This window comes from Candida parapsilosis, contig 005809, assembly GCF_000182765.1.
Source record: "Candida parapsilosis strain CDC317 annotated contig 005809".
In the NCBI taxonomy this organism is placed as follows: domain Eukaryota; kingdom Fungi; phylum Ascomycota; class Pichiomycetes; order Serinales; family Debaryomycetaceae; genus Lodderomyces; species Lodderomyces parapsilosis.
In genome coordinates, this window is record NW_023503281.1 from 1,289,706 (window position 1) to 1,310,922 (window position 21,217).

At 38.7% G+C, this 21,217-nt stretch overlaps 9 protein-coding genes across 9 annotated transcripts; 4 read left to right on the forward strand and 5 right to left on the reverse strand. All coding sequences in view use genetic code 12, as the record gives it.

Annotated features, from left to right (window-relative positions):
- Nucleotides 1-1,705: 1,705 nt before the first annotated feature.
- MHP1 (Mhp1p) lies at nucleotides 1,706-5,644 on the forward strand (the record flags this gene model as incomplete). Its single annotated transcript, XM_036809511.1, has 1 exon — nucleotides 1,706-5,644. The coding sequence occupies one exon, from the start codon at nucleotides 1,706-1,708 to the stop codon at nucleotides 5,642-5,644; it is 3,939 nt and encodes a 1,312-aa protein (XP_036666141.1).
- A 101-nt stretch (nucleotides 5,645-5,745) lies between these two features.
- CPAR2_206140 (uncharacterized protein) lies at nucleotides 5,746-6,144 on the reverse strand (the record flags this gene model as incomplete). The annotated part of the gene is made up of 1 exon (XM_036809513.1): nucleotides 5,746-6,144. The coding sequence occupies one exon, from the start codon at nucleotides 6,142-6,144 to the stop codon at nucleotides 5,746-5,748; it is 399 nt and encodes a 132-aa protein (XP_036666142.1).
- A 306-nt stretch (nucleotides 6,145-6,450) lies between these two features.
- Nucleotides 6,451-7,989, reverse strand: CPAR2_206150 (uncharacterized protein; the record flags this gene model as incomplete). The annotated part of the gene is made up of 1 exon (XM_036809514.1): nucleotides 6,451-7,989. One exon carries the CDS (start codon nucleotides 7,987-7,989, stop codon nucleotides 6,451-6,453), a length of 1,539 nt encoding a protein of 512 aa, XP_036666143.1.
- Nucleotides 7,990-8,183: 194 nt separating this feature from the next.
- CPAR2_206160 (uncharacterized protein) lies at nucleotides 8,184-9,050 on the forward strand (the record flags this gene model as incomplete). Its single annotated transcript, XM_036809515.1, has 1 exon — nucleotides 8,184-9,050. One exon carries the CDS (start codon nucleotides 8,184-8,186, stop codon nucleotides 9,048-9,050), a length of 867 nt encoding a protein of 288 aa, XP_036666144.1.
- A 329-nt stretch (nucleotides 9,051-9,379) lies between these two features.
- Nucleotides 9,380-10,057, reverse strand: CPAR2_206170 (uncharacterized protein; the record flags this gene model as incomplete). Its single annotated transcript, XM_036809516.1, has 1 exon — nucleotides 9,380-10,057. One exon carries the CDS (start codon nucleotides 10,055-10,057, stop codon nucleotides 9,380-9,382), a length of 678 nt encoding a protein of 225 aa, XP_036666145.1.
- A 1,571-nt stretch (nucleotides 10,058-11,628) lies between these two features.
- Nucleotides 11,629-13,830, forward strand: CPAR2_206180 (uncharacterized protein; the record flags this gene model as incomplete). Its single annotated transcript, XM_036809517.1, has 1 exon — nucleotides 11,629-13,830. The coding sequence occupies one exon, from the start codon at nucleotides 11,629-11,631 to the stop codon at nucleotides 13,828-13,830; it is 2,202 nt and encodes a 733-aa protein (XP_036666146.1).
- Nucleotides 13,831-13,864: 34 nt separating this feature from the next.
- Nucleotides 13,865-14,971, reverse strand: CPAR2_206190 (leucine carboxy methyltransferase; the record flags this gene model as incomplete). The annotated part of the gene is made up of 1 exon (XM_036809518.1): nucleotides 13,865-14,971. One exon carries the CDS (start codon nucleotides 14,969-14,971, stop codon nucleotides 13,865-13,867), a length of 1,107 nt encoding a protein of 368 aa, XP_036666147.1.
- A 161-nt stretch (nucleotides 14,972-15,132) lies between these two features.
- Nucleotides 15,133-15,897, reverse strand: TRM9 (tRNA (carboxymethyluridine(34)-5-O)-methyltransferase; the record flags this gene model as incomplete). The annotated part of the gene is made up of 1 exon (XM_036809519.1): nucleotides 15,133-15,897. One exon carries the CDS (start codon nucleotides 15,895-15,897, stop codon nucleotides 15,133-15,135), a length of 765 nt encoding a protein of 254 aa, XP_036666148.1.
- Nucleotides 15,898-16,016: 119 nt separating this feature from the next.
- CPAR2_206210 (uncharacterized protein) lies at nucleotides 16,017-16,997 on the forward strand (the record flags this gene model as incomplete). Its single annotated transcript, XM_036809520.1, has 1 exon — nucleotides 16,017-16,997. The coding sequence occupies one exon, from the start codon at nucleotides 16,017-16,019 to the stop codon at nucleotides 16,995-16,997; it is 981 nt and encodes a 326-aa protein (XP_036666149.1).
- Between the last annotated feature and the right edge of the window lie 4,220 nt (nucleotides 16,998-21,217).

Genomic DNA, 21,217 nt, shown 5'->3' on the forward strand with positions numbered 1-21,217 from the left:
ATTCAATATTGATGCTGTAAATTTGTTAAACCATATGAAAAGCAATCCTTTGATAATAAATTGGCTAAATAGTAGGTATCAGTATCCTTGAGTTGTTCTGTCCTTTTCTCGAAGTTATTTGGTGAGAATCTCAGAGTTTAAAATAATATAGTTCCTAAAAAACCCAGTTATTTATACAAGAATGAATCCATCCCATAATGTTTTTGAATATTTTTTTGCATCAAAATAAATGCAAAGATAAAACTTATTTCATAAATCATTCACTTGCTGGTACATCGAAGTTGTGAAAACATGAAACCATCATCACAAGGTGATGAACAGTAAAATCGTTCCAGCTCTTCAAAGACATCGAGCATGCAAAAGTAATTATTATTCTATAAACAACTACTTACTCCTTAGTTGCTTTGAACAGCAAGTGGGTTTTAATACAACAAAGGTGTATGCAATGGTTATGATGGTTATGATGGTTATGATGGTTATTAAGGATGTTGTGTGGAATCAAATATTATGCCTATCCCCGCCTTTCCATTTTCCCTCCTTCTCTTCCTCAGGCGAAATGAATTACTATAGTTGCTGCTTTCACTTCTGTTACAGTCTTGCCATTAGCAAGAAAAAGAGACAAATTGCAGAGCGTACAGCGTTTTGTTTTTTGGGATGAAGTACAATCTGCTTTAAGTGGAAAACAGCATTATTACCACTACGATAGGAAGTACTTTATCATGGTTCACTTAATGCTAGAGTAATCTGGTGTGTATATTGTATTGTGTTAGTGTATTGTGTGTATGTTGTGTTTGCTGCGAATTGCGCTTACTGCATATAAAAACATTAATATTATCACAAACACAGAATGTTACCCCACTTTTGTTTCTTTAAACACTCATCCACCCATCCTTTATCTCCTATACCTCCATCCCCTCCACTTAAGCTGCCTCTCTATGTTTCATTCATTTTTATGTCTATGTAATATAAGAAACACATAATCTTTCAACTGACAAAATAAGTACAATTGTAAAAGATTTTCACTCCATATAATAACTAGGATGATGTATGTATACCATGTCTATACAATTGTACGATTTTACCCTTTTTCTTTTTTAGTCATTGGTTTGTAATTCTTCTTGTTTAGTAAACGACTACTATGCTTTCATTTGATATTGTTTTGGTTTATCAGATGATGTGTCATTCTTTTGTGTAATTGAATATTTTGTGTGTGTAAACTTATTGTCGTAACACAAAGGTTTACGACATCTAGCCAAATTCATTAACCCATCATACATCAACAACCACACCACACCACACCACATTTAAATTGAGCCATCCTCATAAACCACTACCTTCGTTGGAGTAGTGTTATAATATACACAGTCTCCCATAATAACCACCATACAAACTTCCCGCTTATTTCGCAATATATCTTTGCATTCTGTTGTTGTTGTTGTCGTTGTTATAGTTAACTAACTTTTTTGTTTTCACTAGATTGACCAAAATCCAAAAAAAAAAAAAAACAAAAATTAATAAGGTGATAATTAAAATTTAATAAATATCTATACTAAGAGAACCAAAAATTCATTTTGAACCAATACATATTCATAAAAAGCAAGAGTTCAAAGTTCACCCATATACTTACTCACCTACCTTCTAGACACCATTAAAGACACTCTGTTCATTTACATACGCCTTCTTTCAGTATATTTTATTTTGAACTATGAGTGACAAGGGGAACACAAATGATACTCAAAGGACACCCTTGCTGCCAGTGTCTAGCAAATCACAACCACAGTTGACTTCATATAGTGCATTAAACAACGCAGAAGCAAAAAATCTGAACCTGCAACCGCAACCACAATTGCAACTGCAACAAAGTAACCAAATTCCCGACTTCCTAGCCTCCAAAGCCCTTGGTAAGGAGCTAGATGTTGAAACTGTTAGAGACAAGTTGGAAGAAGAAACCAACATTTACACCAAGGGAGTTAAAGATACTGATGTTGATTGGTTTCTTAGAGATGCATCCATGGACCCCACTATCCCATTGCCCAAACATATCTCGAGCACCACTGACGATGATGCGAACAAAGACCGACAAAATGAGAACTCTCGCAACAAGGAGTCAGCACCAGCATCATCTGCTGCACAACCACCACTGACTCCTACTCGCTCAGTTAATTCACACTTGAATACAGATATCTCCAACTCCAACGATGCGATTGTTTCCAAAACTAAGCCATCAGTCTCACCTGTTCATGAAGAGAACATTCATACAAGATATACACCTCAAACACCGACGCATGGTGATAACAACTCGTCTATAAAGACGAGAAGGAGGAGCAGTACCGGTGGAAGCTCAGGTGGATTCTTTTCCAAACTTAAGGGAAAATTTTCTAAAGAAAGTAATGAACCTGCGCCTGTATCAACTAGTTCATCATCCAAAGACCATATATTCAAAGCTGATTACAATATGACAAAACCAAAAACTACAAAACCAGTTTATGACTCTACAATGAGCTCTAAAAACATGTCTTCGAAAGGTGTTACCCAATCAGTATCAAGCTACGAGCCATCAAAATTGGAACGAACAAAGACTGCACCGCTTCCGTCCGCTTCGTCATCACACCCGGATCCAAGACTCGAAGAATATATCAAATTTTACAAGCAAAGAGATATTCGAAGGGGCTCTACTGCTTCGAGTGCCTCGAATTGCAGCGATACATCTTCTAAACCTAGTGTATTGGTAAATGGATACGATAATTCAAGTTATGGTGAAAAGCATGGTGGGATTTCTAATGCGCAAAATGAGTCGACCTCTTCTCGACTTTCCCACTTTTTGAGGCGAAAGAGTTCTGTCAAAGGTGAACCAGGTTACTCTTACTCAAGTACACCTGTTCCTGCTGGAGTAGCAGCAGCGTCTTCGTCGTCTTTGCTGACAAGTCCTCCACCATCTGAAAGTGATCTTGAGTTGAATCCTGCTTTCAAGGGACTAAAGCCATTGAAAAGAGTAGCATTCCACTCGTCAACTTTTTTGATTGACCCACCACAACAAATTCCCTCACGTACACCTCGTAAGGGAAATGTTGACATACTTCCAAACGGACAGGTGAGGATAAACCCATTGACTGAAGAGGATAAAGAGGCTATCGAAAAGTCACAAATGGGATTGGGTGGTGGCATTGTTGTTGGAGGTACGGGGGCTTTGGGCTATATACCCAAGGATGCTCCAAAAGATGCCGAGAATAGCAATGATGAAGAGAATGCAGATGGTGGAGGTGATGATGATGATGCAGATAAAGAGTCACAGGGGGCATCATCTCAAGATGAAGATGAACCAGCAATTGACCAAAATGCTAAAAAGATTGCCATTGACAAATTTATGGTTCACCATCAACCAATGAATTATACTGTACCAGTGAAGAAAATGGCACTCGACACAATGTATTCTCGTTGCTGCCATCTACGTGAAATATTGCCAATTCCAGCAATATTGAAACAAATTCCAGAGGGGTCATTGGCACCCCTTCCAGTTTTGCAGCTTCGAAACCCTCACCCAACTATGATTGAAGTGCAAACTTTTGCCGATTTTGTAAGAATTGCGCCAATAGTTTGTGTTTCATTAGATGGAGTCAACTTATCAGTTGAGCAATTCAAGATTCTTTTGTCGGCAATGAGTGCAAAGAAGCAATTGGAAAAGTTAAGCTTGAGAAACACACCCATCAATCAAGAAGGATGGTCACTATTTTGTTGGTTTTTGTCAAGAAATACCGTGTTGAATAAGTTGGATATAACACAATGCCCAGCTTTGGCTGTCAATGTCTTGAAAAAGAAGAAGAAAAAGTCAGCAGACTCGAAAAAATATGAGGAGGACTTGGAAAGAATGACGTGCAATAAGGACAACCGATCCGACGTGGACTGGTCATTGTTTGTTGCTACATTGGTAGCCAGGGGTGGTATTGAGGAGTTGATTATGACGGGATGTTGCATAACCAATGTTGAGATTTTTGAGAATTTGATGGAATTGGCAGTGCTGAAGAAAACTTCAAGGTTGGGGTTAGCATTCAACAACTTAACACCACGACACATGAGCGTTATCGTTAACACTTGGTTATTTGGTGATTTTGCGAGAGGTCTAGACTTGGGTTACAATGACTTTTCCAGTACCAAGGTTTTGAAAATCTTTTTGGATTTTACTAAACAACCAGATTACGAGAAAATTATTCTGAATGCAACCCTATCATTTTTAAGTTTGAACTCAACCAATTCGGTGTTTAATGATGCATTCAAGGAAGTATTTGAAGGTATATTGATGAAGCTTCCAAATTTAAAGTATCTTGACTTTTCAAATAACCAAAGATTATTTGGCACCATGTCTAACACACAAGATTCATACACAACTAATCTCAACGCAAATGAGAATGCAACAGTTGCTTATTTCACTTCGAAATTGCCACTTTTTCCAAAGTTGACAAGGTTGCATTTGGAAAATGAAAACTTTAGTCAATCCTCGATTCTCCAAATTGCAAATATTCTACCATTTTGCAAGAATATGGGATACTTTTCAATCCTCGGAAATTACGTGGACTCCACGTCAGCATCAGCATTGGTAAATGCGACAAAGAATTCCAAGACCTTGATAAACTTGGACTGCAATTCAGACGAGTTTCCTGAGTTGTTTAAAGAGCGTATTGGGTTGTACACCATGAGAAATATGGAGAGGTTGTTGTATGATTCAAAACGCGAGACTCTGTCATCGACGGCAGAACTGCCATTGAAGGAAGTCATGACGCAACCTGAGCCGTTAACTGAACAATTGAATCATATTTTGGAATTGAAAGCTCAAAAGAAGTTGGATTTGTCGTCACCGGAAGTTTCCAAACTTTTCAAGCGAGCGGAACAAATTAGAAAGAGTTTGAAAGAGTCTATCGAAGAGTTGCTCCACATGCAGTTGAACAACACGCTAGATATTGATGGTAAGGAAACACTTATTCGTCTCATTTATATCGATTCAAGCATAGAAAAAGGGTTGCAATTAATTGATCCGAGTTTCACGGATGATTCTGGAACTAGAGCCAACATGTACCTCGTCAAGGTGGGAGAAGGACAAAACCTGGTAGCTAACCGTTCAGAACTTCATGATCATGGTGACAAAGATGCGGCAACTGAGATTCACTTGAAACCCAGCCAAGCAGTTCCGGCTAGCAAATCCCCATTAGTGTCTCGGTCTAACTCAAAAACCAATTTGGCTAATTTGGATAAACAGGAGGGGTCGGTATTAAAATTATCGAGATTAAATGATTACCACAAATTAGAGCCAAGCAATTTGGATATGTCAGGCGATGAGGTGAGAAAGAAGTTGATGAATGTGAACCTTTCTGATTTGGATAAGGTTATTGGCTATTTGGATGACTTGAGAAAAAAGGGTATCTCGTTGGAAAATGTGTTTAAGCACAAAGCAAATGAAGGGGACTCCAACGAACAAGAGATGAGTTTTGAGGAGTTACATCTGAAATTGCAGAAACTCTCAAAAGAATCCACTGATGAGCAAGATGTTTCCTCGACTACCAAAGACGTTTGCGATGAGCTGGACGAAACAGAAGGCAAGGATTCAATTCTAAGCAAGACGTATGATAAAGTCTTGAACAATTTGACAAACTGAGAGTTACAAAACCCCCTCTTTATTTAATAATACACAAAGCGTTTTCATAGTAATTACAGCTTTTGCATCCCTCTCTACCTTTTCCGAGCCGTGTCTACTTTTCAATACTCGTCGTCATCAATATCGGAACCTAGTACTGGGTCAACCTCTCTTCCACGACGCTCGTCACGAACACGATCATCATCCCCATCTTCATCAGAATATACATCATCCTCATCGTGACCCCCATTGTCGTGTCCATTTTTCTCAGCCTCTTCAGCTAAATCCTCACAAGCATCAATCCAATCACTATATACATCCACGGGTTGGCTCAAACCATGTATCGCGGTTTGGAAAGTTTGTCCACATATCTTGCAATGCAATTCACCTAATAGGTTTTTTTTGTCCAATGTGCATATCACTGATTTCTCATGATTACAGAATAGACAAGTGAATTGGACATCCAATGTTTGCTTGATCTTTTTGGCTGGTTTACGCGTTGACGATTTTCTTTTACCCATGTTTGTATTTCTATGTTATTAAATGAAGTATATATGTATGTTAAGGCTGGATGTGTGGTGCTTTAATCTGACTGCTCACCTTCTTGGTAAATGATGTTGGATATAGATGGGGTTGCTTAGTCCGTTGTGAATGACTTTTGGTCTGAATTTTGAGACTTTTCAATCGAATGTCAGAAAATAGAAAAAAAAAAAACAAAAAAAAAAAACATCAATGCAGTCTGATAAATTATATCTATACAAACTCTCCTGTACCGCTTTGAATCAAAGGTGGCACTTTCAAATTAGTGAAACGATACCTTCAATATATCACTGCTGAATCATCAGTTTAGCTTTCTTTTTCAATCGCATTTCCAATCTCATCTTTTCAAAACGCATCTTTTCAGCTCTATCATTGCGTGGCAGCGCATCTTCTAAGTTCAGAGTGTGCTCTTTTGTAGATCCCAAAGAGTCCACACTTGATCTTGCGCTGTTGCATTCACTAAAGTCACTGCTGTTTCTGTAACCCAAGGAAATTTTGAGTCCTGGATTGTACTTTTTGTTTAGCTTATTCCCATATTCAAACAACTTCAAGTCATTGTTCCTTTTTTCATAAAGTTTTAATGCATCGTGATACAAGACTTGAATGTACTGGTCCCTACTTGCTGCCGATGTAAAGTTTGGCATAGGGTAATGCAAAAGTAGTGATAAGCATTCACTAAAATCAGAGGTAACGAGCTCGGTCTTTTGTTGAATCAATAATTGAATCACCAAGAATATGAGCACCTCGAGAAAATGTGTCATTCCTGGTGCCTTATCATTGGAGTTTTGAGTTGCTATCAACTTATCCCATAATAAACTCGTTGTCTCAAAGTCATTACCTAGTTCACGAGCCAAAAGTAACCGGAGGTAGCGAATGATCCACAACTGGGAGTCTAGCTCGAGTTTAGTGGTTAATGTGTAGTGAATAAACTGATCAACTTTCATGAGATAAGAATTGAACAAATCAATCAGCTTCGTTAATAAAGCTTCCGATTCGTACAAGTCTGACACAATGCCGCTATTGAAAACAAACTTGTTAAAGATATTGAATAGGTCGTGACACAAATAGCGCATATTATAAAGACTCAATATCACCATCTCCTCATGCGAATAACGTGCCGAGTTCAAGTTATCTTGATCCAACAGTATGGACTCCTTGTGCAAATTCATGTGGATTAAGCCCAATATTTCATGAAACCCTTGTCTGTATCCAATACGAGGGTGGCATTTGCACCAAACGTAGAGAACCTCTACCAACTGTCGTTTAATGGGTATCGTGCCCGAGTCCGCGTGGTAAAAGCTCTCTCCGGGAAATAGCCTCTCCACATCAAGTATTATTACGTTTAACAATTCCAAGTCCGTCGTGTGGTCATTGTTATCTGTTCTTTCTGTTGTTGATCCTTGAGTGTTAATGTCCAGCAGTAACGGGTCTTCGGTAGCTGCTTCACGCAATGAGCTTCGCTTGATTAATATCTGGCCATTCAGACGAGATGACCCATTTCCCAAGCTTGCTTTTCGATTGAGTTGTTTTGGCTTGTAATATAGATTATCCTGGTCGAGGTCCAGCCATGGTATCGCCATATCTTCTCTTGCGACAAGTTGTTGGTAAACCATTCTCGTCTCTTTAAGCCTTTTTGCCCATGCCGCAATTGCAAAGGAATCAACTATCAAACACACCTTCCATAAAAGTAGTCTCAGAAAGATCTTTGGTTGTTGCAACGTTGTATATTCTCCATCAACTACAGCTTTCTTGAAAGTGGGCAAGCTCCCCTTATACTTGTCAATTGTGAGCAAAACTTTGGATATGAGCTCATTCTCAGTTGACATAGCTTTCTGAGCTGTTGGCGAAGGGTTAGTGCGGGTGAGGGTAGGGGAATACGGATGGAGTTTGAGGATACAACATACACCTCTTGCCCTTTTTTTTTTTTCCTTTTCTTTTTTTCAATTCTTTTCTTTTACAGTTATATATCTACAGGCAACTCCTACTTCGACGATATTCCTACATAGGCGCCTCATCCAAAATGCTGCAAAATAATTTCGAAGTCTCCAATTCAAACAATGACTCAAACATTTTACTGGAAAATTTAAATAAGTTATCAGTGTGGGAACAAGAAATGGACAAGGTAGAGAAAGAAGTTGATGTTTATAGACTCAAATTAGCACAACCCATGTATGCAAACCGAAGGTCAATATTGAAGAAGATTCCTAAATTTTGGTACATCATATTAGCTGAAAATGATGAATTTTCTGATTACGCTAGTCCCGAGGATCTCAAGTACTTGGAGTTTATTGATGATATTTATGTTCATTACCCTGTAGTGGATAATGATAGTGGTACAAGCACAAACAACCCAAGGGATTTTGATATCACCATCAGTTTCAAGAAGAGCCTGTTGACTGAAGCACAAAGCGTCACGAAAAGTTTTAAAATAGTTGTACGTGAAAACGGAGAAGAGCTTTTGGAGTCTTTGCCCGTGGAGGTCAAATGGCCACAACAATTGTCCAAAATCAACCCACATTTGATAAAAGAGAAAACAAATGGTGGAAAAAGTATGACCACCGAGGATAAAAAAAGGTATCGGGCAGGTATGAAGTCGTTTTTCTCATGGTTTGCCTGGACTGGTAAAAAGCCTGGAAAGGAATTCAGAAATGGCGAGGATTTGGCAAACTTGATTGCGGATGATATTTTTGTTAATGCATTGAAATATTATATTGTTGCATTGTCAAACGAGTCGGGAGAAGAAGACAGCGAAGAGGAGGAAGACACCTCGGAAGGGGAAGAGTTGGATTTGAGTGATGTTGAGGTTGAGGGCAAGAAACGTACACTAGGGGATGACATTGTGGATGCCCCATGTGAAAAGAAGGTAAAGCAGTCGAGCAGCGTATGACGCCCTTTATCTTTTTTTTTGGTATTGTAATGGGCGTGAAAAGGTCGAATGAAGACATCGAGTGCAAATGATATGTACAGCAAAAATGTAGTGGACAACATGATTGCAAGCATTGGTTCGGTCATGTTACAATCAGCAGCTTCGCAACCAATTTCCATTTAATTTAAATACCTTTGTGGTCCAACGTAAGTTACCTGATAGTTCTTATATAGTTCTAGAGCTTAACTCTGCAATATTATGTCTACAATAACTACCACATTGTTATACAAAATAATCCCTTTAAAAATCTAGCTACTCTATAAGCGCCATGCACAATTGGAGTATCGTACTCAAGCGTGTTTCTTCAATCTAAGCAATACTGGAAATCCCTCAATCAAATTCATGATGTAGTAGACCAATCTTACCCCAAATGGTGCTCTATATTTCTTCAAGAAAGGACCAGAAATAAAAAGTATTTCACCCAAGTGAGCAACAAACAACCCAATACAAAGTTTCAATGCATGTAACTCGGACCAATTGTAAATTGCAAACGCGACACTTGGTAAGTACTCAATTGCCTTCTTGATCCATGCACTATTGATGGCTACTGATCTCAAGATGGTGGGATTGTAGGCATTGAGCAATAAAATGGCCCAAATTGGGTACATTGGAATACCTTGTGCATCGGGGCCGAAAATTTTAGTCAATTTCTTTTCAGCGAACCCTTGCTTTCCGGCACTGTATTTGGCCATTGCAATGAGTTTGGACTTGATATCGGAAAGAGACTTGACTGATATTTGCTCATTTTCTTTGGCATCATTCCATTTGAGTTTTAAGCTCTTTGTTGAAGATGGATTGATCACATCGTACTCGATAACAATTTTTTCAGTATCAACCTCTTTAATTCCAACCGAATCTTCCACTAAATACTTTGGATCCACGGAACCGTATACAACAACGTAATCGCGCAATGCAAGCTGGTGGTCCTTGTTCATATGGGACTTTATACGGGCACTTGGGTCAGACATATTCTTCTTGTATTGATTTCTGATTAGCGGATGGGGTTGCTTTTAAAGTTGGTGGAAATGGGTACCGTTTTGGTGTTGAAAGGAATCAATGCTTAAATTGAAAAAAGAAGAAGCAGTCTAATACATAGGCAGATTCTCGTGGAGATTTATTACTTTTTTTTTAACTGAAGGTAGTTCTATTTTCCGCTAAACGGAGATAAAATTATTGAGAAAACAATGCAAAAGGGAATTTGCGGAGAAGGATGGAAGAAGAGTTTCAAGCCAAGATCCGTTGCCATGAGATAAATTCAGGAACAAATGGGAGCACATGACATTTAAACCGGAATGCAGTAGTGCCTCCGTTTGTGCGTTTAGGAACCAAATGCTTAACAAAACCAACCTTGGGGTCAGAGATTAGCAATAAAATGGACCTCACTGTAACACCTTTTTCGTACGTGAAATTGTAAAAGAAAAAGAGTTGTAAAACATGGCATTGTTAATCACTCAAGTCATATATCAATCACATACAAAATCCGTTCATCCTTGCGTAGTCATACCATTCCAATCTGCTTTACGTATCAATATAACCAACTTTAAACAACTGGTGTTCCAGTTGGAGTAACATGCGCAACTAATACTACACAAACTACACACCAAATACCTACCCCTGAAAATTTTTGACCGTGCTTCATCGTCTTGGGGCACCCAAAAGTTCTATTTGGGATTTAGAGGGTGCAGGGGCTGTAGATCTCTAGGAGCTGTAACTCTACCACACCAGCGTTGAACCTTCGTCAGTTTCCGCTTTCCTGGCAAAATTCCCCTTTTATGAGACTTTTTCTGTAATGCACTATAACTTTGCTTAGAACAGTCTGAGACGGCGCTGGAGACGCCCATTGTAACTATGAATCCTGCTGATAGCAGCCACAAGAAGGAAAAGAGACCCCAGATGTCTGTAGCTTAAGCTGTAGCATAACCTGTGCTTAGAAGTGAAACGTATAGCTGCAAAAAAGATGTTTTGTTTCGATTTGGAGCAATATTTTTTTGTCTTAACTATTGAAATACACATTACTTTATTGAAAGTGTAGATTGTTAAAGGGAGAAACTACAAGGCTTTATCATAGCGAAATGCTGAGAATAAACTAAACTTGTTTGGGATTACGAGTAGTAAGCTTTAGAATTCGCTGCATTTTGTACTATTACCTTTGAACCCGCGCAAATTTGCCCTACAACTGGCGTCATCTCCAGCACAACGGAATGCAGCTCTTACAAATTAATAATTAATGGTTGTTTTAAGCTATCAAGAGTACATCTCGAACTATATTCTAATTTAGGCTTATTTGTTTATGAAATCACGTGTATCGTATTTTGGAATTATGGCACGACTCCATTTTTGAACAAAAAAAATAAACAACCATTGGACAATACAAACAATCACAATATACTTGAAAACAAACGCCCCTAAAACCCCAACAATCTCCGTCAAGACGCCGACTATTTTGTACTCGCCACAAATTCTAGTTATTTGCTTTGTTGTTGTTTTCTTTTTCTTTTTTTGATCATTGCTATTGAGTAAGAAGGGACTTGATTTAGAGATGACCATATCAGTAACTCTACCTAAATCTTCACAAAAGAGACGAGCCAACGGTACTCAAAAAGTTCAACTTCAATTCGAGGGAAGTGAAGATTCCGAGCCAAACTCAGCCGTATCGTTGGATTTCTCAACACGGAAACTAGCAGTACCCGTCTTCCTGTACAAGGGTCATGATTACGTGTTGATAAAGCATTTGGCAACATTGTGGAACTATTTGTCCTCTTACCAATTGATCATTTTGCTTTCAAAAAATGGGATCAAGAAACAAGATATTCATCAAACCAACTCCAGCATCAATGAGGCCTTGCTTAATTGTGGGGCTATTTCCAAGGAGGATTATCAGAAGAGACTATTTTACATCTCCTTGCCTTTAATACATTCACGGATCTCTCAAAAAGATGTGTTTTACAATGACAATTATAGTGCAGAATCCGGAAAGGAAGACAATGGTCCACAAAGTACGATCAGCAATGTCACGCCTTTGGCTTCTGAGGAAAAGGATGACGAACCGCTCATTGACGATGAAGAGGAAGACGAAGTAGATGATTTCGAAGAGGGAAGGGGCAGTGATGATTTTGGTGAAGAAGACATTTTGTCAAAACAAGCAAGACATCACCATTCTCACAAACGCGTACACGATTCAGAGCTAATTGGTGATGACAGGGTGACAATAAGCCAGGTGTTTCCCCAATATGGCGTGGTTGAATCCACCACTCAATTGAATCACGCCCTGTTTGGTACTTTGAATTCCATGACGAAGTTGAGTTTCTATAAATCGCTTCTGTCACCAGGATTTAGGTTTCTCCCTAACTCTAAACTCAATTTCAACGAGCGGGAGTTACTTATGGGATCTAACAATTTCCTGGACATCCAAATTGAAGAAAGTTCGGACTCTTCAAAGAAACAGGGGCTTCGAAGACCACTCGGCAGATCCAGGAAAAACAATATCCACATTGATCCCAACAACCTAGATTTGAGTGAATCGGTTGCTCCAGGACAAGGCTATATTCCTGAATTTAGTGTGAGCCATCTATGCAAAGTACCTAATTATTACATCACATCGAATCAACAAATGCCCCTGCAATCTCTTAATACGAAGAAACTAAACACGACATCAAACTCGTCGTTTCTTTTCAATGATGGAATAAAAATGTCGAAAAACATTCAACAACTAGTTTTCAACAATGAAACTGACAACTACCATCATTCGAAATATTTTTATACTAAGGGCTACCGAGGACCAGGCTCAGGTAATTACAAAGATGGTGCATTGATGAAAAAGATCAGCAAGATACCGATGACAACCGATCGTCGAAGGTTTCACAAGATAAAGCTTTCGCATAAAGAGAGATATAACAAGTCTTTAAAGGGGTTGGCACATGAAAGGTTCAATAAACAAACCGTGGAGGGAACACTCGCAGAACAACGCAAATATACAGAAGATTATTTGAATCTTGAAATGTTGCATAATAGTGTTCAGTTTAATTTTTTACTTAATTCTTATCGTGAAATTGCAGAAGATACGTGGAATTGTTACTTCAAATTCAAGCTATTCGACCTAGAGCAATATAAGGCATTGCAACTGGAAAGAAATGAAATCAAAGAAAAAGAACGGCTTTTGCTTGAACACAAAAAGTGGGTCGAGGATGATAAATTGCGTGAAGAAAGACTTCGAATGATATTCAGCGATGAGCATGCCGCAATGGAGAAACTAAAACACGAATTTGTGGAGAAAAGAAAGGAATTGGACGAGAAAAGACGTCGTTTGGAATTGGAGGCATCTTTCGACAACTCAATTGGCAATATTGATGAACAGGATCAAATTACAGAAAAATTGGAGACTCTTGACTCGGAATACAGACGCAAACAAAGTGACTTGGCACGGGACTTTGATTTAAAGAAAAAGCAATTTCTTACACCTTTGAAACCTCCGCAACCAGTTGAAACACCACAAATGGATATTGTTTCGAAATTCGTGTCTCCCGCCAACCAACGTGAGATTTTGAAACAATTACCACTAGAATTGAGAGACACTGCAGATTTGAGCAAAGATGAAGTTCCATCAATCAAGAATCCTATAAAATATGTCACTACTTTCCCAACAGGAACCAATGATGAATACTTGACAAGAATTGAAGTGGTAAAATTACCCAATGCAAACTCCGTCGGATGGGATAACCTTCGAAAGTACAAAGAGAATTAAATACGTTTTATAAGTTTCTAAAACTAGTGTTCAATTATTGATCTTGTAGTTGCCAGTGCCATTTATCAATTCCTTTAAACGATGAAACATTCTCCGAAGACCGAAATTCAGCATAGCAAAGACAATAGTGCTCGAGTAAAAGCCTGATTTCCTCAATCTCATCAACGAATTCTAATGAACTGATTCGCTGCAAATCTTGCGGGTCTATCCACGCCTTAGATGCTTCCTGACTTTTATTGTAGCCACCAATGTTACTCAAGGAAGACATTCGTAATCGTGTGAGCCCACATTCGGATTTGAAAAATTCCAATCTCGATTCAAGATCGGGATACTTGTCAAAAGTTTGCAAATTCAAGCCTCTGCCTTGCAAATTTTGGTACATTGTTTCACCAAACAGGTCCTTTAATGACATGGGTTCGTAAATTAAAATGGAATTCAAATTGTTTCCCAAATTGGTCCAAAACTTTATTGTTGAAAAGTATTCTTCAGGTGATAAGTAGCACAAAACACACTCACTTAGAACAAGAGTCGGGAGATTTGCATCAAAGCCATCCAATACTGCTTCAGAATTCACCTCCCTCAAATCACATGCGTGAAGATGATAATTCTTGCAATGTAAGTCAGGATTGTACTCCGCAAACGATTTTTTTGAATCAATTTCCGGAATGGTTTCCTCGACTCCAAGAAGTGCACAAAGTTTGGGGTTCTTTATTATCGCCAACTTTTTTATTTTGGTGGTTTCAGCAAAATCTATCTCGTGATAGATCACTTGTGGCAGTTTTTCCAATACGGAAAACGCCCTGGTATCTGAACCGCTTCCTAATGATATAATTTGACATTTTTCAAACTCTTTGACAAACTCTTGTACAACGTCACTAATTGCTTTGGTCCTTAAGTAAGTCCCGCGGTTTATAATGGGTAACTTTCTGTCCTGAAACAATGACTTTAGGCATCTTGATGATGATAGGGATGTATAACCAGTGCAGAATTGCAAGTAAGCATTGTATGATTTCATCAAGTCCTCAATGTACTCATCTGGAGGATTGAGGTACTGCTTAATATTCATGTTGTAGCGACAACTCAATGCATCTAGATCGGTGGCTCTTATCAATTTCTCATGTCTTTCTTGTGGCGAATTCATACTTGTGGGTGGTGCCCATGAAAAAAGAAGAAGAAGAAGAAGAAGAAGAAGAAGAAGAAGAAGAAGCAAATAAATCTGGGGTTGGTGATTAGCGTTGAAATTTCATTTTTTTTTTTGTTTTTTCTTCACTGTTTCTATAAACTAAGAGAGTTTTGAACATCTTATATTCTTTGCAATATTACCCACCAGTTATCCTTCTCATATCCTTCACTTACAATAGTACACAACCCAGTCGCAAGGGAATTTTCAGGCAATTCTCCCCGTTTGTACAAATGATAGTATCTATACTTGGTTTCATTTACTTGTGGACTTTCATCAACGTTGCCACCAGTGAGGTTAATATTGTCAGCGACGTTGTGCCTCTTTGTCTTTCTTGTGGCATTATTGAGAACCCATGGAATTAATACGTCCTGGTCGTCACCTTCTTTATAACCACGACGAGAATTTTCTTGCTCTAGCGCCCAACAGTAGATTAGACATTGCGCCCCCTTCTTTAATTTGGACAAGATATGCAGAATTGCTTGAATTCTTCTTTCCTCAGTAGCAAAATGATGTACCACTGCAATGGAAATGGCAAAATCAAACTTATCATTGGGATGGGGAAGCGAAAGGCCATCTGCGATGGCCAAATTATATTGATTGTTTGATACTTCCTGTGCACAGTTGACGAGCCCCTCCGATCTATCAGAGCCTATTATATATAGATCTTCGTTTACTTTTAAATATTTCCCATTTCCACAACCCACATCCAATCCAATTGAATGCTTTGGCCTATCTTGTAAAAATTTTTCAACTATAGGCCATGGCTTGTACCTAGTTTTGGAAAAGTGAGACGCTATTTCGTTATAGACGTCATGAACATAAGTTTCTTCTTGTTCCGAGGGCTCGATCCTCTGAGTTATAGGTAGGGAGGGGGTGGCAGACATCGTGGAATAATTACCCGACGATGAGAAGAGGAGAGTAAGACATTGTCTTGTTAGCTTTTCTGTTCTCGGCTTTCGAAAATTTAGATCTACTTAGACTAACAAGCGTCCATTCACGATAAATGCTAGTTGAACGCAATTCCTTCATTTACATTTCCATTGTGCTAGCCATATTGGTCCCGTGGATTTTCAACTTCACCAAATCAATAAGTAACGTTGAAAATCTACGACACATTGTGAATCACGAGTTGAAAGCTGTCGTCCCGATACTGCTAAGGTTTAACAATGAGTTTTTTATACTCCCTGACTTGATACAAGCTTCACAAGTGCAGATTGATGAGGAGCTACGGGCCTTGGGTGTACGAAACTTGGAATTTGTGCTTCTGGATAAGATTCAAGGAGGTAATTCCAGTACGAGATACATGATGGACCTTATCCTTCACCACGAAAATTCACTTGGAATCTCTTCTGACTCGTTGCAAGCGGCGATTTTTTACACGTTGGAATCCATCCACTCTAATGATTTACCCTTTTTTATTGCCCAAACGGTATTGTATCATTTCCTAAATGCAGATGTGGAAGTGTTTAGCAAATCAGAGTATGAGAATTTCAGAGAGGATCTTGAGTTTGAAATCGGATTCGGCGAAGCAATACACGAGGAAAGAAGATCGGAGATTATAAGTGTCCTTCGAAGTTTGTCATTGACGGTGCGCCCAATATCGCGTTTACGTTGGACAATAGACAACAACAAATTAACGAATGGTAATGATGATGACGTCGTCATAAATTTTCCAGGAAAGCTTTCCAAGACTGTCAAGAATGACTCGCATACTACTTTCAAAATCCAGACAATCTTAGAAGATCAGTTGGATCTTCCTCAGAGACCAAGGAACAACTTACAAATACGGCTCCTTGCGGCATACAGAAAGAAAACTTTTTCGAATATGAACCTCATATTGGACAAGCTTTCTGTGATTGAGGGTCATGGCGAACTCGAGACTCAATTAAAGGAATTGATTGCTGAGCTCAGTAAATCGCAAAAAACTTCTTGGTTGGATTACTTGGAAACGACTCAAAACATGTTGAAATCATTAGACAAGTGAGCACCCAAACAGAATAAAGGTTGTTCAAATGGTGCCCTAAATATGCATTAGGGCTGCATTTTGCTTTATGAAAAGCACAAATATGTTAAGTGTCAGAGATTATACTGAGGTCCGTAAATACTGAGGTCCGGATGTTGATTATACTAATATGGATGGTCGAAAGTAGGTGAAAAAGCTGTGCTTAAAGTTTCTGTGACCAGCGGCCTCAATGTGTCATTCTTAGGTGCTATCTCTCCAAAAGGATATATTGACTTGAAGGTGCGACTCCCAGCTGAGGCTGCTCCTAACAAGAAGAGAAAAGTTGATTCCAACACTACCGTTTCGGAAAAGAAGGCAAAGGTTGGCACCACAGCTGATCATTTCTTTGCATTTGCCAAGTCTGTGCTTAGAGAAATTGAGGCAAATAACGCACTTAAAGAAATCAAGTATTTGATACTCGACAACGCAGCCATCCATAAACGTCGCGATCTCCAGTTATTAGTAGCACTGAGTGGAGTAGAGCTAGTGTTTTTGCCTCCCTATTCGCCAGGACTAAACACAATTGAAGAGTTCTGGTCCGCGTGTAAGGTCAAGGTTAAACGGTCAAATTTATCTAGAAAAGAACAGTTGACACCAAAGGTTAGAGAAGCAATAGCAAAGATAACCTTAGAAAGCTATCAGGGATTCTGTAAGCATGCTAATGACCATTTGCAATACTGTTTAGAGCTGACATCTTTCTAGAGTGCAAACACTTGTTCTAAAACCAATGAATAGGAAAGGAACAGCATTCAACTTGACAAAATGACAGCAAAACCTTTGAGAAATGAAAGTAGGAAATGACTAAGCTCAAACAAAAAAATATTCTGATTTGATATTATTCCATACTTTTAAAATGATTGCCCTAATTCAACAGGATCGGGTTCTTCAATCGGATTAGAGGTACAGAGATTACTATGGGTGAGTAGGTGGTGCAAAAAAATATGTCGCATTAGTTTGAAAAATTTATGTCGCATTGGTATGAAAATTTATGTCGTTCTGGTATGAAAAAATATGTCGTGTTGGTTTGAATAATAATGTCACATTGGTATGAAAAATTGTTTCGTACTACTACGAAATAAAAATAAAAATAAAAATACTTTATTTTTAGCATATCATACAGCCTTAGGAGGCGTTCTATTTTTTCGTGTTAATACTTCCACGAATCATATTCAAGTGAATAAATATATTAAAATAGCCATGAAATTTAAATACAGGGGCTAGGGATGTACTTTGATCACTTTTAGTCTCAACTAGCTGCCACTTTGTAGGAAGGACTTCAATTGATCAAACATAAGCCTGTGACTGTATTCTTATCTTAGGATTCTAGTAAGCAATAGATGGCTAAAACCAGCTTCCTTTTCTTTTTTTTAGGATTTTTGAATACGAAGTTACCACAAATTTGAATCTGTGTTGCGCCTAATTTTTAATTTTTATTTTCTAATTTTTGATAGGTATTTTGATAACTTTTTGCGCTTTCGTATAGACATCAATGCTCTTATTTCTTAAACAGCATTGTATGTATAATTTAACATTTACCATTGTATTAATACTAAGCTGAACCTTATAGGTTGTGAAAGATTTGGTTAATATACAAACAAAAAGGTGCGGGGGAAATAAAGGAAACGGATCTAGCGGATAATGACCATCCACCAATTACAATGTAATTTCCAAAAGAGCCGTGTTGGGAAAAGGAACTGACAATAAATGGATATATGAGGTTAGCTATCCTACATATTGCTCCTGCAATGAAAAATAAAACTCGTAAAGGGAAACAAATTCCTGTGCACTTTTTTCTTTTTGGGAGGTATATTTTCTTAGTGTGTAACATTTTGGATCAGTGAATTTGTTACTATCTCTAATCAACCACTCAAGTGACTACTAGCATTTCAGGACTGCAGCATGATAGGCTTGGTGACTTTTTTAATATATTTGGCAACGGTTATCCACGCTGCTAGCTATTCAGAAGTTCTAAACCATCTCGTCATTGGTGAGGTGAACTACAATTATAATGGCGAACGTGACATATATTTCAATCCCAATTCAATTCCTATATGCCCAGGCGTGGAAAACAACCAAGAGTTATTGTCAGAAATGATGGAATTAGATTTTACATCGTTTGATAACGGCAAGATGGTGTCGGATCTAGTGACTATGTTAGAAGCGTCAATCCACGATGGATTTTGGAGGTGAAAGTTTTTTAGCAATCCTCTGTAACCATAAATCTTGTTGTAGTGGCAAAGTAAGTCGAAATAATTTTCCCTTTTATGGTTCAATGTCTCATATTAATGGTATACAATATTCACGTTGTAGCAGAAACTTGTCCACACTCAGTCATTTGTTGTCAAAGTATCCAAGAGGCTGGTTTCTCTACTTGCATCCAATTTCGAAAAAAGTTTTGACAACTTTAGGCTATTCGCTTGTGAAATTCTTCGACCATTAAATAATTGCAGAGTGTACGGTGCTACGGCTACGGTAATTATGTCGGCCACAGTGGGGGGGGGGGGGGGGGTGTAACAGAGGCACACCAATTGATTGTGCAGACCGTATTCAATGCATGTGTCTGGGTTGGTTATGCAAGCCCTATCAACGAAGACTACAAGAGGCACATCGGAGTTCATTTGACACATTGAGCGGGATACAATACAAGAAGGAGTTACTTGTAACCATGCACCGTAATCTAAATCAGGGATAACACAACCTAGCAAAGCTAACAAAGCTGATTACATATCTAATCTTCTTCAATAAGTCCTGCTATTGTTATGGTGGTGAGGGAATTGGTTGCTCTAGTGCCACCGATTGAAATGAAATCCAATTACACAACTGCTTGTGAAGTTGATGAAGTTGCAAGAGGTGGACGTTTCAGACATGATGGATACTGATAATGGTATCTTGGCTCAAAACCAAAGTACACATTGCCGAATTTTGAAACAAACCAAGCGTGTGTTGGGACACGAAACATCAAGTTCAGTGGAGGATATTTTTACATCTAACATGTATTCATGGATAAACAGCCGACGATAGAGAAGGCTCTTTCTAATGTCCGTTCATCGATGCAATGACGAAGGACAAGATGAGCAACTACCACTACGCGTTAGGATGAGCGGTGTGTGAAATACACTCTCTCGAATGGTTGACATTATTGACACAATAGAGATGATGGACTATATGCGAGCTCACTTAGGGAGCAGGTAAGTGCAAAGCCTTGATACTAGATGTTTTGTACCAGAACAAGCATAGTTTCTGGGATCCACGATTGGAGGCTGGCACGCCCATCGGGCGGACTAAAGCATGATTCCACGACAATCAACTTGAAGGACTGTTCTAGTCTTCAACCTGCTGCAAGGATCGCTTATTGTGGTCGCAGCCAAACTTCTGTCAATGCAAGATCCTGGCAATAAGATAGCATATTTTAGTCAGTTTGGTAGGTGAGGGAAACCATGTGAAATTCGGTCATGAGCACTGTGGTGATTGTCATCCAAGTGGATCCGTAACCCCGTCTATTCATGGAACAGCCCAAAAGCATTGAAGAGTCATGCATCCACATGCGATGAACGGCGTCATAAAGAAAAGAGAAAGACCATCTCATCGGAACGAAAGAAGACTCGGTGTGGTATGTTTTTCAGTAGAAAAACTGACAAGCCCAATATGTTTAAGGATGCAATGTGATACATACGTATTATTTGCTGATGAAAAGCAATAATTGTTCAAAAACCTGAGTGAAGAGAATTTTTGAGGTTCTGTTTGAGAATATCCACGATTGGTGATGACTTCACAACTACAATATGGGACATGCTATGTCAGGTGAGTTGTGTTTTATTGATTATTGTATACATACTAAGCACTAGATCTCAATGTGAGGGCAGTCACGAAACTCGTGCCAGCCAATAAAATCTATAACGCACTGGAACACGCACTAGGAAACAGGCAACCACAGAAGGAACGAAATCAGTGTATGCAAAGTGGCTGCACGTGGACGCAAGAGGAGAAAATTACCGACGACGATCGGGCTATTTGTGCACGCCGGTTCCAAGAGAACCAGAGTAAATGACGCCCATACAAAGAAAGCATCGACTTGACTTAGACAGAGGAGCTTACACTGAAATACGAAACAGAGAGCTCGCTCCAACATTGAAAGGCAGTAATAGTAGAATATTGATACGTACACAAAAGACAATGATTGCCTCTATGATCAACGATATTCA